Source organism: Eurosta solidaginis, chromosome 5, assembly GCF_040869045.1.
Source record: "Eurosta solidaginis isolate ZX-2024a chromosome 5, ASM4086904v1, whole genome shotgun sequence".
Classification (NCBI taxonomy): Eukaryota; Metazoa; Arthropoda; class Insecta; order Diptera; family Tephritidae; genus Eurosta; species Eurosta solidaginis.
This window is the reverse complement of record NC_090323.1, coordinates 195,190,378-195,209,372: the sequence shown is the minus strand read 5'-3', so window position 1 is coordinate 195,209,372 and position 18,995 is coordinate 195,190,378. Positions and strand designations below refer to the sequence as shown.

The 18,995-nt window shown below is 35.2% G+C and overlaps 1 protein-coding gene across 1 annotated transcript in view; it reads left to right on the top strand.

Moving 5' to 3' along the window:
- The window catches only part of LOC137252045 (uncharacterized), a 165,372-nt gene extending 146,908 nt beyond the window's left edge, over nucleotides 1-18,464 (top strand). The window contains exon 2 of the mRNA XM_067787191.1: nucleotides 14,609-18,464. Coding sequence (XP_067643292.1) covers nucleotides 14,974-15,897 — 924 coding nt within the window. The 5' untranslated portion in view covers nucleotides 14,609-14,973 and the 3' untranslated portion in view covers nucleotides 15,898-18,464. The remainder of the gene's footprint in view (nucleotides 1-14,608) is intronic.
- Nucleotides 18,465-18,995: the final 531 nt, after the last annotated feature.

The following is an 18,995-nucleotide window of genomic DNA, read 5'->3' as shown; positions in this document are numbered from 1 at the left end:
CGTTGCGCCGCTGCTACGGCAACCGTCAGCCGCCCGCTATCCTACCGCCGTTGCGCCGCTACTACGGCAACCGTCAGCCGCCCGCTATCCTACCGCCGTTGCGCCGCTGCTGCGACAACCGCCAGCCGCCCGCTATTCTACCGCCGTTGCGCCGCTGCTACGACGACCGTTCGCCGCCGCTACGTTATCACCGTCCATCCAGTTGGCTGGTGCCGTCACTGCGTCCATACCGCTACATCCATCCGTCCGCTAATACTGTCCGCCGTCCAGCCGCCGTGCTAATCCCGCCACTGCGCACATACCGCTGTGCCAATCCGTCCGCTAATACTGTCCGCCGTCCAGCCGCCGTGCTACTCCTGCCACTGCACTCATACCACTGTACCAATCCGTCCGCTAATACTGTCCGCCGTCCGGCCGCCGCGCTGATCTCGCCGCTGCTCCCGGACCACCGTACCATCCCGCCCGCTACGGCACCGCCGCTCAACCACCGTACCGACCCCTCCGCTATTACTACGCCTGTTAGCCGCCGCTCGCCACTCTCCCCTGCCATCTTTGTACGGAAAGCTGCTACCCTCACTACCCTTCAAGCCGTGTGTGTGTGTGTGTGTATTCGTCATTAACACATAACTACTGTGTTCTTATTAAGTGGGGGTTTGTGGGACCTTTACTTGACCCTGGATTGACTGAGTGCTACCTCAGCCTTCGACAAAACCCACCTCATAACCGTCATAATGGATCGTTTCAGTTTAAATTTTGTTCGGAATTTGAATTATGATTTTGATTAAAATTGCATGGGGATATATATATAAGAGCGTTATTCTTAAATTTTTTGTGATACCAACAAATATTTGTTTGTGAATTAAAATTACGATTGTTTGAAAAATGTTTGGATCTTGAAAAATTTCGAGATTTAGATCTATTTCTATCGTTAGATTTTCAACGGATTTGTAATTGATTAATATCATTAGAAATTTTATTTAAATTTTGATAAACAGCCGTAGTTAATTCAGTTAAATTTTTAACGCATTGTTCTAAAATATTATTATTTATACTCGAAACTACAGGAGATTTGGAACAATGAGGTTTGCTGATTAAATCAAAAAGTTTGTCAGCCAATATAATTATTTTATCTTTATTTCGATTGTTACTAGAAGTTAAATGGATTTTTATTTCTTGTGGTAATTTACGAATCCATAATTTGAAAAGTAATTCTTGACTTACAATGGAGTCAGTACCTATAAGTGATTTCATAAATCACCAAGTTCAGTTTTTGAAAATAATTCTTCTAATCGTTTCTCTTCACTAAGAGAATATCTTTCACATAAAATTTTTTTGATTGTATCATATTTATTGAAAAGAGGAGGAGGGTTAATAACGTCTAAAATTTTAGATATAGTAGTATCTTGTTGAAGAGTAACTAAAACATTTTGAAATTTTAAATTATCATCATTGATATTGTTAATTTCAAATTGTCCTTCAACAAGTAAAAACCAGGTATTGGGAGATTCTTGCCAAAATTGTGGTAATTTAGTTGATTTAGTAGAAAAAATATTTGTAAAGTTATCTTGTGTTGAAGTATATTCTGTTATATTAGAAATGTTGTTTTGTGTTAATACATTAGAGTTTTGAGTTGTATTGTGAGTCATTGTGTTATATGTATAGTTGTTATTTTGATTTTCCGAATGAGTTCGTATTGGTGAACCATATGAAAAAATTTAATTGCATAATTTGAAAATTAGAAAATATTATTTTTTTTTTGTGGAAAGGGAGTTAACAATTTAAATAAAACATTTATTATACTCAGTTGAGCAGAGCTCACAGAGTATATTAAGTTTGATTGGATAACGGTTGGTTGTACATATATAAAGGAATCGAGATAGATATAGACTTCCATATATCAAAATAATCAGTATCGAAAAAAAATTTGATTGAGCCATGTCCGTCCGTCCGTTAACACGATAACTTGAGTAAATTTTGAGGTATCTTGATGAAATTTGGTATGTAGGTTCCTGAGCACTCATCTCAGATCGCTATTTAAAATGAACGATATCGGACTATAACCACGCCCACTTTTCCGATATCGAAAATTTCGAAAAACCGAAAAAATGCGATAATTCATTGCCAAAGGCGGTTAAAGCGATAAAACTTGGTAGATGGGTTGACGTTATGACGCAGAATACAAAACTAGTAAGATTTTGGACAATTGGCATGGCACCGCCCACTTTTACAAGAAGGTAATTTAAAAGTTTTGCAAGCTGTAATTTGGCAGTCGTTGAAGATATCATGATGAAATTTGGCAGGAACGTTACTACTATTACTATATATGTGCTAAATAAAAATTAGCAAAATTGGATGAAGAACACGCCCACTTTTTAAAAAAAATTTTTTTTAAATTCAAATTTTAACAAAAAAGTTAATATCTTTACTGTATATAAGTAAATTAAGTCAAAATTCAACTCCAGTAATGATATGATGCAACAAAATCCAAAAATAAAAGAAAATTTCAAAATGGGCGTGGCTCCGCCCATTTTCATTTAGTTTGTCTAGAATACTTTTAATGCCATAAGTCGAACAAAAATTTACCAATCCTTCTCAAATTTGGTAGGAGCATAGATTCTGTGACGGTAACTGTTCTCTGTGAAAATGGGTGAAATCGGTGGAAGCCACGCCCAGTTTTTATACACAGTCCACCGTCTGTCATCCCGCTCGGCCGTTAACACAATAACTTGAGCAAAAACCGATATATCTTTACTAAACTTAGCCCACGTACTTATCTGAACTCACTTTATCTTGGTATAAAAATGGCCGAAATCCGACCATAATCACGCCCACTTTATCGATATCGAAAATTACGAAAAATGAAAAAAACGCCATAATTCTATACCAACTACGAAAAAAGGGATGAAACATGGTAACTGGATTGGTTTATTGACGCAAAATATAACTTTGGAAAAAACTTTGTAAAATGGGTGTGACACCTACCATATTAAGTAGAAGAAAATGAAAAAGTTCTACAAGGCGAAATCAACAGCCCTTGGAATCTTGGCGGGAATACTGCTAGTGGTATTGCATATATAAATAAATTAGCAGTACCCGACAGATGATTTTCTGGATCACCTGGTCCACATTTTGGTCGAAATCGCGAGAACGCCTTCACATATACATCTAAGGGCCACTCGCTTTTAAAACCCTCATTAATACTTTTAATTTGATATCCATATCGTACAAACACATTCTAGAATCACTCTGGCCCACCCCAATGGCGATATCTCGAAAAGGCGTCCACCTATAGACCTAATGCCCACTCCCTCTTAAAATGCTCAGTAACACCTTTCGTTTGATACCCATATCGTACAAACATTCTAGAGTCACCCCTGGGCCACCCTAATGGCGATATCTCGAAAAGGCGACCACCTATATACCTAATGTCCACTCCCTCTTAAAATGCTTAGTAACACTTTTCGTTTGATACCCATATCGTACAAACATTCTAGAGTCACCCCTGGCCCACCCTAATGGCGATATCTCGAAAAGGCGTCCACCTATAGACCTAATGCCCACTCCCTCTTAAAATGCTCAGTAACACCTTTCGTTTGATACCCATATCGTACAAACATTCTAGAGTCACCCCTGGCCCACCCTAATGGCGATATCTCGAAAAGGCGTCCACATATAGACCTAATGCCCACTCCCTCTTAAAATGCTCAGTAACACCTTTCGTTTGATGCCTATATCGTACAAACATTGTAGAGTCACCCTTAGTCCACCTTTATGGCGATATCTCGAAAAGGCGTCCACCTATAGAACTAAGGATTACTCCCTTTTAAAATACTCATTACCACCTTTCATTTGATACCCATATCGTACAAACACATTCTAGAGTCACCCTGGCCCACCCTAATGGCGATATCTCGAAAAGGCGTCCACCTATAGACCTAATGCCCACTCCCTCTTAAAATGCTCAGTAACACCTTTCGTTTGATATCCATATCGTACAAACATTCTAGAGTCACCCTTGGTCCACGTTTGTGGCGATATCTCGAAAAGGCGTCCACCTATAGAACTAAGGATTACTCCCTTTTAAAATACTCATTACCACCTTTCATTTGATACCCATATCGTACAAAAACATTCTAGAGTCACCCCTTTCCCACCCTAATGGCGATATCTCGAAAAGGCGTCCACCTATAGACCTAATGCCCACTCCTTCTTAAAATGCTCAGTAACACCTTTCGTTTGATACCCATATCGTACAAACATTCTAGAGTCACCCCTGGCTCACCCTAATGGCGATATCTCGAAAAGGCGTCCACCTATAGACCTAATGCCCACTCCATCTTAAAATGATCAGTAACACCTTTCGTTTGATACCCATATCGTACAAACACATTCTAGAGTCACCCCTGGCCCAGCCTAATGACGATACCTCGAAAGGGCGTCCACCTATAGACCTCATGCCCACTTCCTCTTAAAATGCTCAGTAGCACCTTTTGTTTGATACCCATATCGTACAAACATTCTAGAGTCACCATTGGTCCACCTTTATGGCGATATCTCGAAAAGGCGTCCACCTATAGAACTAAGGATTACTCCCTTTTAAAATACTCATTACCATCTTTCATTTGATACCCATATCATACAAACACATTCTAGAGTCACCCCTGGCCCACCCTAATGGCGACATCTATAGACCTAATGCCCACTCCCTCTTAAAATGCTCAGTAACACCTTTCATTTGATTCCCATATAGTACAACTAGAGACACCCCTGGTCCACCTTTATGGCGATATCTCGAAACGGCGTCCACCTATGGAACTAAGGATCACTGCTTTTCAAAATATTCATTAACAGCTTTCATTTGATACCCATATCGTACAAACATATTTTAGAGTCACCCCTGGTCCACCTTTATGGCGATTTCTCGAAAAGGCGTTCACCTATAGAACTAAAGCCCATTCTCTTTTAAAATACTCATTATCACCTTTCATTTGATACCCATATCGTACAAACACATTCTAGAGTCAGCCCTGGTCCACCTTTATGGCGATATCCCTAAATGGCGTCCATCCATAGAACTATAGCCTACTCTCTCTTAAAATACTCTTTAATACCTTCCATTTGATACACATGTCATACAACCACATTCCAGGGTTACCCTAGGTTCATTTTCCTACATGGTGATTTTCCTTATTTTGTCTCCATAGCTCTCAACTGAGTATGTAATGTTCGGTTACACCCGAACTTAGCCTTCCATACTTGTTTTTATATAAAATAAGTAAATTTAAATAATTTATATTAAAATTGTTAAAATATAAAAATAATCTTAAAATAAATTTGAAAACTTAAAAGGTTTAAAATTTTAATTTAAATTATAATTGAAAATTTTAAATTTAATATTAAAATAAAAATTATTCTTACATAAAATTAAATTTAATAACAAAATATTTAAATTAATAAGTAGTTGATTGATGATTATAAAGATTTTAAGGGAATCAATTACGTTTTTTTGGACGTGATAACATTTAAATACATGGTTGTTGCTGTTTATGCAATGGCTTTGTTGTTTTCTTTATAAATCTCAACATTTTCATCGTGATGTCTTACACTTTAAATCCCTTCTTGTGTGTATTGTGCGTAAAATTGTTGTAATAGCTCTTGTTGTAGTGAAGCGGCTAACTCAACCATTGTTTTTAAGCGTAGTATGTTGTTTTTTAGAGTTCTTTATTAGTTAACAAATCGTAGAAAAATTTTATTTTTATTTATGTTGCATAAAATTCATAGCATGTCTACTAGTAAATTTCTGTTATAAGTACTTTATGTTTTTATTTGATTATTGTCATTTGTTATTGTTGCTCTTTTCTTTAATGGCCATTGATGTTATGGTAAAAAGATCGTAAAAAAAATATTTTGTTGATGCTATAAAGTTCTTATAATTGATGGTTGATATTCTGTTGTATTGTCGCTACATTATGTTGATATATTTTTAATTTCTTGTAGTTGAATATTTGTTGTTGCATTTCAAAATCTTCGAATAAGGCGTAAATATCGATGATAATATAGTTTGTTGAATTCACTCAAAAAATTTAGCACAATGTATAATGTATGTGCACGATATATAATGTATATTCATTTTAAGTAATTTGCACGATGCAGTTTATTTTAACTCAAAATGTTTATTTTAAAATTGAGTCGCTAAAATTTGTCGTGGTACACAAATTATGGTAGCACAGGAATATTAATTTAAAATATACTTACTTACTTACTTAATTGGCGCTTAACCGTCTAAACGGCTATTTAATTTAAAATATAATGTTGCAGTTTAAAAGTCAATCAAATAACCACACAAAAAAAAATAAATTGTAACATAAGTAAAAAAATTTAAGTCACTCAAGTTTCAATACTCAAGTCTATATTTTTGAATATATTTTTAATATGCTGATAAAAAGGTCGCCAAAACTTTTATATATTTTATATGTTTTTTGTAAGTTTGAAAATGTAGGATCGCAGGATAAAATTACATTAGCCTCGCCACTTTTCTAGTTTGCTACAACACTGTTAAAGCAATTCATCTGTTCGCAGATTTTAATTTCTACGTATTTAATTTTTTTTTTTTTTAAATATGCAAACTACCATTTACGTTCGTAGGATCGCCAATAATTCAACATTCAGGTTAATATTTTAATATTTTGGTTTGAAGTATAAAAATTTATCAATCAAAAATTTTCATTTTGATATCACCAAAATTTTCATTTACAAAAACTAATTCGATAGCAAAATATTTAAAGTTCAAAGCATAATATACAAAGTTAATAATTTAACAACAAATAATAAACACTATAGTTACAAAGCCATATGTCAGTGTGTAAACACTTTCTTCATAAACAAACAAAAAACATAACTGTAAACAAAATATATTTCCAATTGACGTACGTGGAATCTTTGCTGTTATTCCAAAGTCTTAATTAGAATTCGGTAAGTTTTTTCTGACTAGTCAAAAGACCTTAATTAGACAAAAACACTTTAAATGCCATAAGTCATAAATATAATCAAACTAGCCTAAAAAATTTCAATTTTCAGATCTGATGGCATTTAGTGACCGTACCCAACAAAAAAAAAAAAAAATAAATAAATGTAAGGCACGATAACCTCCGAAGAGATCTAAGGCCGAGCTTCTCTTCCAATTTGCGTCGTGCTCCTCTTGATTTTTCCCTACAAATTGGCCGGACGGGACCTACATGTTTTATGCCGACTCCGAACGGCATCTGCAAGGCAGATGAGTTTTCACTGAGAGCTTTTCATGGCAGAAATACAATCGGAGCGCTTGCCAGACACTGCCGAGGGGCGACCCCGCTTAGAAAAATTTTCTTCTAATTGAAAAATCTTATTTCTAAAATTTTGATGTTGCTTTGTCCGGGAGTTGAACCCAGGGCATACGGTGTGATAGGCGGAGCACTCTACCATCACACCACGGTGGCCGCCTGACCTTACCCAACAAACAACTCTTATTTTAACTAATTAAACTATTGTTACAAAGCCATATGTCAGTGTGTAAACACTTTCTTCATAAACAAAAAAAAAACATAACAGTAAACAAAATATATTTCCTATTGACGTACGTGGGATCTTTGTTGTTATCCCAAAGTGCTAATTAAAGTTCGCTACGTTTTATTTGATTAGTCAAAAGCCCTTAATTAGACAAAAAGACTTGAAATGCCATGAGTCATAAATATAATCAAACTAGCCTAAAAAATTTCAGTTTTCAGATCTGACGGCATTTAGTGACTTTACCCAGCAAATAACTATCATTTTTAACTAATTAAACTATTGTTCCAAAGCCATATGTCAGTGTGTAAACACTTTCTTCATAAACAAAAAAAAACATAACAGTAAACAAAATATATTTCCTATTGACGTACGTGGGATCTTTGTTGTTATCCCAAAGTGTTAATTAAAGTTCGCTACGTTTTATTTGATTAGTCAAAAGCCCTTCATTAGACAAGAACACTTGAAATGCCATAAGTCATAAATATAATCAAACTAGCCTAAAAAATTTCAAATTTCAGATCTGACGGCATTTAGTGACTTTACCCAGCAAATAACTATCATTTTTAACTAATTAAACTATTGTTACAAAGCCATATGTCAGTGTGTAAACACTTTCTTCATAAAAAAAAACATAACAGTAAACAAAATATATTTCCTATTGACGTACGTGGAATCTTTGTTGTTATTCCAAAGTGTTAATTAGAATTCGCTACGTTTTTTCTGATTAGTCAAAAGCCCTTAATTAGACAAAAACACTTGAAATGCCATAAGTCATAAATATAAACAAACTAGCCTGAAAAATTTCAATGTTCAGATCTGACGGTATTTAGTGACTTTACGCAGCAAACAACTCTTATTTTTAACTAATTAAACTATTCTTACAAAGCCATATGTCAGTGTGTAAACACTTTCTTCATAAAAAAAACATAACAGTAAACAAAATATATTTCCTATTGACGTACGTGGGATCTTTGTTGTTATCCCAAAGTGTTAATTAAAGTTCGCTACGTTTTATTTGATTAGTCAAAAGCCCTTCATTAGACAAAAACACTTGAAATGCCATAAGTCATAAATATAATCAAACTAGCCTAAAAAATTTCAAATTTCAGATCTGACGGCATTTAGTGACTCTACGCAGCAAACAGCTCTTATTTTTATACCCAGCTGTACATGTACGCAGGGTATTATAACTTTGATTGGATAACGGTTCGTTGTACAGGTATAAAGAAATCGAGATAGATATAGACTTCCATATATCAAAATGATCAGTATCAAAAAAAAATTGATTGAGCCATGTCCGTCCGTCCGTCTGTCCGTTAAGACGATAACTTAAGTAAATATTGAGATATCTTCACCAAATTTGGTACACGAGCTTATCTGCACCCAGGATAGATTGGTATGGAAAATGAGTGATAACCATGCCCACTTTTTATATATATAACATTTTGGAAAACACAAAAAACCTCATTTTTTAGTAAATAATACACCTAGAGTGTTGAAATTTGACGTGTGGACTGATTATTGAGACTCTTGATAAAAATTTGAAAAAAAATTTTTAAATGGGCGTGGCACCGCCCACTTGTGATAAAATTAATTTTACAAATATTATTAATCATAAATCAAAAATCGCTCAACCTATCATAACAAAATTCGGCAGACAGGTTGCCAGGGATTTATAACAAGAAATGGTAAAATATTAAAATCTTGAAAAATGGACGTGGCACTGCCCCTTTCTTACAATGCATTTCCCAACGTTTCTGGAGCCAGAATTCGACGAAAAATTTGGTCTTTAACAGGAAATATTTTCATACAACAACTAAGGCATGACGTAGCTGAATGCGTTCATAACCATTTCAACTATCGTAGGAGTGCGGGTTCGACTCCCACTCCCGGGAGAAAAGGCTTTGAAGAGATTTACAAGGTATAATCGAAACAGCTGTCGCCTTGTCCGTCCTGATGTCACGTTGTTTAAATTTTTCCCAAATTATTAAATAAATTATTTTCAGTAAAAATGCACTAAATCGGTTAAATCGCCTTCTTTTATATAAAAGATGTTGTAAAAGTGCGTAGAAGCAGGTAATAAGCTATTTCTAGTAAAAGTTGGAAAATTTCGTGAATAACCCTGCCCTCAGGGGCGGTGCGAGGTAAGGGTGTGGGGGTGCCACAACCCTCCCCCCTCCAGTTTTTTTTTTGAAGTTGAATTTGAAAAAAAAATTGGAATTTGACTAAATTTCTTATCTCAAAACTTGAAAAAAATTGAGAATATCATCAAAATACATTCATTCACCATACTTAGTTGTTCTAAAAGTTGTTGTAAAATTTTCATTCGGCAATTTGGAAGATATGCTTTTTTCGAGATGACGATTCAAAGCTGAAGTTGATAGCAAATACACACAAGAAATATTACTAAATTTCGGCCATTAGCAACATACCAAGAATGGATTCTTGAAAAGTTCAGGTAATTCATGCGTCGGTATACACAAAATCAGATATCGTAAGTTAATCGAATCATTGAAATAGAAACTCAAAGCCCTTCGATTTCTTGACAAATAGAACATTTCGTATATTATTTATGTATGACAATATTAGCGAGTCGATTGTAGATGGTAATAGCGGCGACACCTGTTTGTCGAACATTACTTTCAATAACCAGCTACGCTTATTTACGCCGGAATAATTACATCGCTGATTGATCGATTGCGCAACCCTTTCGCCTCGCTACGATGGTAACCGACAAATTCAAATAGTTTTAGTTTGCATTACAGTGGAATACAGTGATATAGTGGCGAAAAGGTAAAAATCTCTACATTCATATGGGGCAAAGTATGGAATTGAATGAAATTTGGTGAGAGTGGTCAACTATGTATATAGTAGTGTTAATTTCACTAAAGGGCGGGGTTAAATATTGTATAGTTACGGAGATAAAGACGTTTGAATTTTCAGTTTGTTGTCATGTAATCGACGTTCTAAGAAGAAATGCAAAAACGATATCAAAAGTATATTATACGTTCTTCCTAAAGATAATATTTGAAAAAGAAATTAGAAAAATTTCATTGAAAATTTTGCAAAAAAAACTTCTTAAATTTTTTTTAAGTTTGACATTTTTAATAATTTTTTTATTCTCAAATGAAAACTCGGTTCTTTTCCTTTAAATAGATACCTATCTTGTTATGGTGCGCGAAAATGTCTTTAATAATTTTTAATATAATGTCAATTTATGGATGAATTTTAGCTGTACATCTTCATTTAAAATAAAAATTTATTAAAGAAATTTGCGGGAACCATAACAAGATAGGTATCATTTTAAAGGAAAGAACCGAGCTTTCATTTAAGAATAAAACAAAAATTTAAAAAAGAGATCAAACTTGAAAAAAAATTGAATCTTTTCTTATTTTGTAAAATTGTTACTAACATTTTTCGATAAAATTTGTTTAGTATTTATTTTCAGTTCAGTTCAGAGGTGTTAATTGCATATCTTCTTGAAGCGTGTATTACATGAGCTATAATTGAATGAAAACAAGCTTGCACAAAAAAAATCCTAAATGCAGTAGCACGCTTCACGAATTTCACGCCATATACTGCTCTTTCGACGTCGATTTTAGACTTGGAAAATACATTTCAATTAAATCGAGCCCTATCAGCAATTTTAGTGTAACCAACAAAAATAAAATTTTACAGGAGAACGTTTTTAAGATTACATTTTTTTTTTTTTATTTGATGCAAAATTGCTTATGGTTATCTTTGTAAAGGAACTTATTACGGTTGTGAAATTTTTTGGTTACACCGAAATGGCGGTTAGGGCTCGAAATAATTTTTTTCGACTCTTTGTCCAAAAATATTCGACATGTATTTCTTTTACGATTGTTTTCGAAAATATGATTTTTTGAATATTTGACTCATATGAAATACACAATTATTCGAACGTCATTCACAAGCTTTTCGATTATGTCCGACTAAGTACTAATATCCTGAATCAATACAATGCGCTGAAATACACTTTCAAGTGTTAAATGCAGGGATACTCCAAATGAAATCAACCAATGTGTTGACATTTTACACCCCACCTCTTCCGATTTGCATGACATTTTTTTTTACAACATCTATGGACAAATATAACAACCCATATTTTTTAGTTTTGTCAAATTCACTTTAGTTCCATTTTTATGAATTTTTTAAAATTTTGTGTTTTCAGCCGATTTATTTTTTTCTAAATTCAATGGCGCAAGGTATTTTTCAGTAAAAAGCCCATTGTGAAGTTGTTGTTTAAGTTAAAGCTATCAAACTTACAGCTCTGATGTGAAATTTCACCAAGATCCTAATATCACGTTGAAAGTAACGTAGGTATTGTTAAAATATGTTTTTTCACCCTTTAAAGTTGATATTTTAGGTTTCTTTTCCTCAGTATAGTCTTTTTTCTAAGTTTCCAAACCAAAACTCAAAGAGGTCTCGTTTTAAAGAGAATAAAACATACTATTATATTCCCAAAACAAAATTCGTGGACATTTGATGGTAAGTAACCTAAAAAAGGCTTAAAATTTAAAATAGCTCCAAATTCGATAGTGCTAGTAACAAGGCAAAACCAAATCAACACTGTGTGACACTAAAAAAGTAATATTTGCGAGACATACCCCACGTTGTAGGTCTAGTCCGACATACAAAAACTGCATACTCAGAATTTCCAATAAACCCCCGAAATCTGAATTTAGGTGCCAAAAACACCTTTTCCATAGGTGAAGGCATATATTGGCCCATAACTTTATTTTAGGTTGCTGTATGAAAAAGAGTTTGATGTCACTGAAAAGAAGACGTTTTGTCGCTTCTAATACTATATGTAAGTCTATTTTGTTTACACAAAACTCCGAGAAACAATAAAGAAGAGGTGGGGTTTAGCCCTGGTTGATTTGATTTGGAGTATCCCTGCACTAGAGGTTTACACCGATCACTTTATCGGCGGCGGCGGCGCGTAGGCGGCGCGCCGGCGTACGCCGGTGTTCTTACTTTAAAAGCTTGATTTTTCTATTTAAAAAAATAATATTTAGGAAAGGTTTTGTTTATATGTATTTAAGGAAATCAACGTGTTGAACATTTCGGAAAGATCCGGGGTTTTTGCATCAAAATGTCGCAAACCGTTCAAAAATTTTCAGGAGTAGCTCCTTGCGAAGGGATTGTCCCTCGTTCGCTTGCTCCAGAGAGGCTTCGAACCTAACCCCGGTCTTTGGAATTGGTACTGCTACGTCTGCTGAAAAGAAATAGAGATACATAAAATAGTCACACTTTTGCTTGTATATCTCGTGCAAAGCGTAGTTTCACCTATGGTTAACTCCTAATAATCGTCGCGAACACAATTTCTTTAAATCATAAACGCACTTAGGGTTGCAATTAATGGTCTATTAATACTCATGACTCTCGTGGCACAGGGCGCCTCCAGTTTTTTCGGCTGTTTTTAAGAGCTACAATTCCCGATGTGCGAACAGTAGGAATCCCTACCACCAGTCGCTACCACGCCTCCTGAGCCTCACACCATATGCCAGTACAGAAGCTATAGGACTGCGACTTCGAACTCATACCTTCGTCGACGTCGCTTTGCTAGAAGCTCTAGGTGTAGCTCCGAAGACTTTCCAAAGGATGCTTTTGTCGCGCTATGCTGTCGAGCTACACAACAGAAACACCTTGAAACGTTAGTGAGTGAGTATTCGGCCAAGGATGCCGCCCTCGAAATCATAAGCAGTCTAAGTGGATGTCATTGCGTCATGGGTGAAAATCCTATAATCCTCGGCGCATCTACATAATTAAAATTTTACAAGTGCCCTGGATAAAATTTTTAAAATATAGACCAAAGATTACAGACGTTTGTGTTCACAACATTGATTTCAATAGTCTTCGTTAAATCAAATTTAGAATGAAAGTCGACGGAGTTTAAGTTGAAAGTTGTTAACTACTGTTTTCCGGCCTTACGATATAGGAGCTCATTATGGATAACCGCGTAGCTTCAGTTTTCAGACAAGTTCGACTGTCCACTACGTTAGGGTAGTATCACACACGGTCATTAGTTCCACTGTCCTGGGAAAGCTTTTGCTTCACCACTTTGAGTATTCTTGCGAAAGACAAAGCCTCACCTGGTAGATATAGCTGCCTACGTATTCACATTTGTAAAAGGAGCCGTAACGTGTAGGTGATATTTAAACTTGGTTGATAGGCTATAATCAATGTGATTCACTCCAAGGGACTAGTTTTGGATAGGGCCGCCAACTTTAGGAAATATCAAACCGGGAGACTTGGGTGTTGAAGGATGAAGTGTGAAAATCAAAATTAACATTTCAGACGCTATTGTATAGTTTCGCAAATAAACAACAGATGTTTGAATGCAAGACTTAGTGATTTTTCAAACCGTTCTCATCAGGAAATAAGTACTTACATCCTCAACTTAAGTATGAGGTAAGAATAATTTCAAAGGAGTGTTTATGCCCCTAGAACCTGCTAAAGGATTTTGCATCACTGATTTCGCTTATTCTTGAGCACAATTTAAAAACATGTTCGCCTTGGGTCATTTTATTTGAATTAATTGTTCATTATTAATTTTTTCAAAAATGCAAAGTGAGCATATAAATTTATTATATAACTTTTCCTTTAGTGTTTTGTTTTAATAACTTGCTGAATTGGGTGAAGTCCGTCTTAAGCTGACATCGAAAGCGCCTGTTATTTTAAATAACTTTTGAATAGTTATATAGAGTTAAATTTCGTAATTAGTTTCTTATAACTGGCAGTGTTGCGTATCCGTTGATACCACTTCGACCATATCCGACCAATTTGCGACATAAACAATAAATGGCCTAAACAGTCTTAAACGAGTAGAAAATATAGTAACGCGCCGGACGCCGCGCCGATATTTTTGACATTCGGCGGCGGCGTGCGAAAAACGACCAAAATCGGCGGCGGCGGCGGCGTTTATCGGCGGCGTATATCTCTACCCTGCACTTAGTTCGAAGTGTTTCACATTAAATTGAAAAGTGAGAAAAATTAGTTGGACATTTTCTAATATATATATATATTTTTTTTTTTGCAGATTTTATTAAAATGTCCAAGCAATCGCCGCGAAAGAGAATAAAAGTAGAATGAGAAGAATGCGGAAATCAATTTGACGATGACTACAAATCGCGTCATGAAAAATACTAACATAATGGTCAATACGTCAGAGTCAAACATGTCGGAGCTCCAATAAATCCATTTGAGACTTCTAAACGAGAACGTCAGGTATCGTCGTTTGGACATTCTTCAACTCCATCACCAAAAGCGAAGAATGCTGCTCCCATTCATTTTGATACACAAGAAGTTATCTCAGAATCACATTCAAATGGTGCACTTCAAACCACTGAACGCTCAGCCGTTATATCTCCAGTTCCCTCGCTGCAGACTAATATCCATCGAGCGATGTCTCCACCTGCATCATCTTCATCAATACCGCCATCACTACCGTCCCCAGATTTTCTTCATTTACAATCATCAATGTCGCCACAAGAAACACCAGAACTCCCATCAACATTACTATCAGAACAAGATGAGAACAATTGCAATTGGGTAGATATTTCCGGCAAGGTTGCTGAATTCCTAAAGAATTTTGAACGAACGAATGACGTTCTAAGTAGAGTAAAGGATGAGGCAGTGCCGAATTTAAAAGCATTGTTCGTCGATGTGATCGACTGTTTAACAAACATCAACAAAGAAAGTGGTGAGCTATTGCTATTTGCAAAAAAGGAAAATGAAAAGCTGTCGTCTACAAATTTCAATTTGACTATTGGGAATGGCGTTCTAATCGATCATGACCCCGGTCGACGAAATAAAATATCATCCAGTAATGAACGTAAATATTTGAGTTCTCTCGGTCGATATCAACCGAAACTTGACATTTATCCGACCAATACAGATATTCCCACTAACAAACAACGTCGATTTAATCCAGTTTGGTATGAAGAATTTTCTTTTTTGGAATATAGTCCCCATAAAGATGCAGCTTTTTGTTTTGCTTGCATTTTATTTCCTGAAGGGCCAGGGAGATGTAATGCTAGTTCAGAATGGGTATCAGTAGGAGTCCGCCAGTGGCATAAAATGAAGAGTCATGGTCAAGATAAAAAAGGGAAACTACTTCAGCACTTCACTTCCGAATCTCACAACGCAGCTCTAAGTGATTATTCCAATTTTATCAACGAAGGGATCCATGTTGATATATTAATAGATAGATCCATCAGGGACAACAAAATTAAAGAAGTACAAGAAAAAGAGTATCATTCAAAGGTCTTGCGGGTTTTATTCGATGTTGCGAGGACGTGGTCACAAAGATTCACCAGTAAACAATGATGGAAATTTTCAACAGATTGTTGTCCACTGGTTAAAAAATGGTTGGATGAAACCTCCAAAAGACCACGTCATATAACTTACCTCAGTAACGTGACTCAAAATGAATTTATCGATTTATTAGGGAATGAAACTGAAAAGGCCATCGTCAACGAAGTTAACCATGCGGGGATATTTTCTGTCATGGCTGATACTACTTCAGACCTGTCACATCAAGATCGATTAGCTGTCAATATTCGGTATGCGCATCAAACAAATAAAAGAATTGTACCTGTTGAAGGGGTTTTGAAGATAGATAATGTCCTGACTAAAAAATCAGGAGAAGAGTAATACTACGTTTCCACCAAACCCAAACGCCGTGTTTGCCTAATTCATACGGCGGCTAAAACATGCCAAAAAATATAGAGAGAGGTATCGAAATACACGTTTTAACCTCGATATCAATAATTCTAAAGCGAAAATGAAAAATTCAATTTCTGTCAAGAGATATTTAGCATAAAAAGGTTGGCAAACAAGGAGTTTAAGTTCCGTGGAAACGTAGTATTAGCTGGAAAAATTGTAACAGCTCTTCATTCGATGGGAATTTCCACAAAAAACATTGTTTTCCAATCGTATGATTTTGCAAAAAACATGTCTGGAAAGTTTAAAAGCAGGCAGCAAAAATTATCGGAAAAATGTGAAAAACGTATTCCCTATATTCCATGTTATGCTCATAGAATCAACATATTTGTAGAAACACAATGCAATGCAAGCTGTTTGATTAAAGAATTTTTCAATGTTTTAGAAGCTTTGTACGTTTTTTTTTCTGGAAGTACGAAACATTTCTTGAGTTTGCGTGAAGAGTTACGTAATATTGAAAATTCATTGCAGTTGAAGAATTTGTCAAAAACACGATGGATTGCTCGGTCAGAAACAGTCAAAGCTGTATGGATTTCTTTCGAAGGCATCATTCATGCTCTTGAAATTAGAAAGAAAGATTCCGAAAATGTTGACACCAATTCACGTACGCTAGCTTCAGGCTTGTTAAAAAAAATTTTGGATTTCGATTTTATAAGCTCTTTATTTTTTTGCAAAAATGTAATGTTCAAAGTTAAAAATTTGACAGAAAGTTTGGAAGCTGAAGAATTAAATATCATCGATGCATTATTGTTGATTCAAAGCACATCTGCGTCATTTCAGCAAATGAACGATGATATTCAAATTAACGATTTAATCGCGAGTTCGGTTTCCTTTGCTCGAAAGTGGCAGATAAGCCCCGAAAACGACTTTTCAAAGTATCACAGAACGCGACGTGTGCCCAAAAAATTTTACGAAAATCTGGAATCTGCTAAAATTTTCGATTTTGAAACATTTTATAGAAAAGAATTTAAAATTGTCCTTCAAGTTTTCACAAGTTGCATCCAAGAAAAGTTACAAGAAAGTTTGTCAACGTTCAAACCCATTCAAGAAATGTTTAGAATTCCAGCAGACAGAAACAATGTTACGATGGATTTGATAAACTCTATTGTACAATTGGAACCCGGATTCTTCAAGGAAGATATCGAATGTTTGCTTTGTGAGTTACAAATTCTTTTTGACTCATGTCAAGGTTGTAAATCGTTCGAAGATATTTCCACGATAGCATTCAAGTTAAAACGAATTACCCCCTTAGCATACAAACTGGTTCGTTATATTTTGACTGTTCCTTTGACGTCAGCATCGTGTGAACGTTCCTTCAGTAAATTGAAAATAGTTTTCGACCATTTGCGCACAACAATGGGAGATGATCGTTTAAATTCGTTGATGCTACTCTTCTCTTCAAAAGATAAAGTACATGAAATTGACCTTTGTGAAGTTTTTCAAAAATGGTCCTTACTAAAACATCGCAGAGTCAAAATTTGAATTTAATTCTTCCATTTCTCGTAAAAAAATTTTCTTTGTAAAATTATTTTGATTCTTGTGAAAATGGTATCTTTTTAGTATGTATTTAATCTTGTAAAACATTTTATATGACGAAAATAAAAGAAGAGTAAACAATCACTGTAATTTTTAATTCATTCGGTAACATATTGCGATTTTGTCAGAAATTGTTTCATGTTTATTTAAGGCTTTTGTACACGATATGGTTTGTACATCTGACCTGCTGTGGCATTACCACAAGACAAGGTATTTGTATTTATGTAAATGCCAGAATGAGTCTAGCTTGTACTGCACATCCAAATAAATTTCACTTTCGACCACACGCAAATAACTCATAGCGTCATAGTCATAGCGGCATAGATAAGTTATAATGAACCCAGCGGGAAGCCGTATCCGTTTACAGTTGTTTAACCCGTATGCGTCACACTGACCAGCTCACGTATCGATCAGCATGATTGATCGACAGCGTCGGTTTGTCAATGCGACTGCCCAAATATTATTACATAGTTAAGTAATATGAATATTTTGCTGACTTGGTATATAGAAATAGAATGTAGTTATTCTTAGTGTGTAAGTATTGTATGTAAATATTTTAATAGTATTGTAAGTCATTTTACTATAAAAGAGAAAGTGTTTCTGAATAAAGAACAATCAGATTTCTTCGCTGAACATAAGCGCCCATTGAAATTACTTTGTTTTATCTTCTTCAAACATTTTATACTGCCACTTTTTCTACACTCACGTAATGTCTTATGACTTCCAACGATTTTAGTAGTTCAGTTTGGCTGCTTTCTTTCTCCCAATAAATAAATAAATCAAAAAAAAATTTAAGTCCACAAATTAAAGAACAGCATATTCTAGTTATGTGCAGATAAAAATAGAAACGTTTATATTTCGTATGTGAAGTTTCCTGACTTGTACAAAAGAAAATTTATTTTGCGTTTACACGGTATGTTGCTTTACATACGTAAAAAGTGACATATACATATAACAAATAAATATCGTGTAAGAAGCCTTTTAGTTTTCCAAATACGCTAAAATTCTTAAGTACCCTCGGATACACACTCACCTGAATACAATTTTAATCCATTATTATACCTATAAAAAGAGTCGGCAATTTTTCGAGATCACTCGGCATACCAGTAAGATTCACCCCTCCACGATCGGAACCTTCGCACCGCCCCTACCATCCCTTTTTTTGT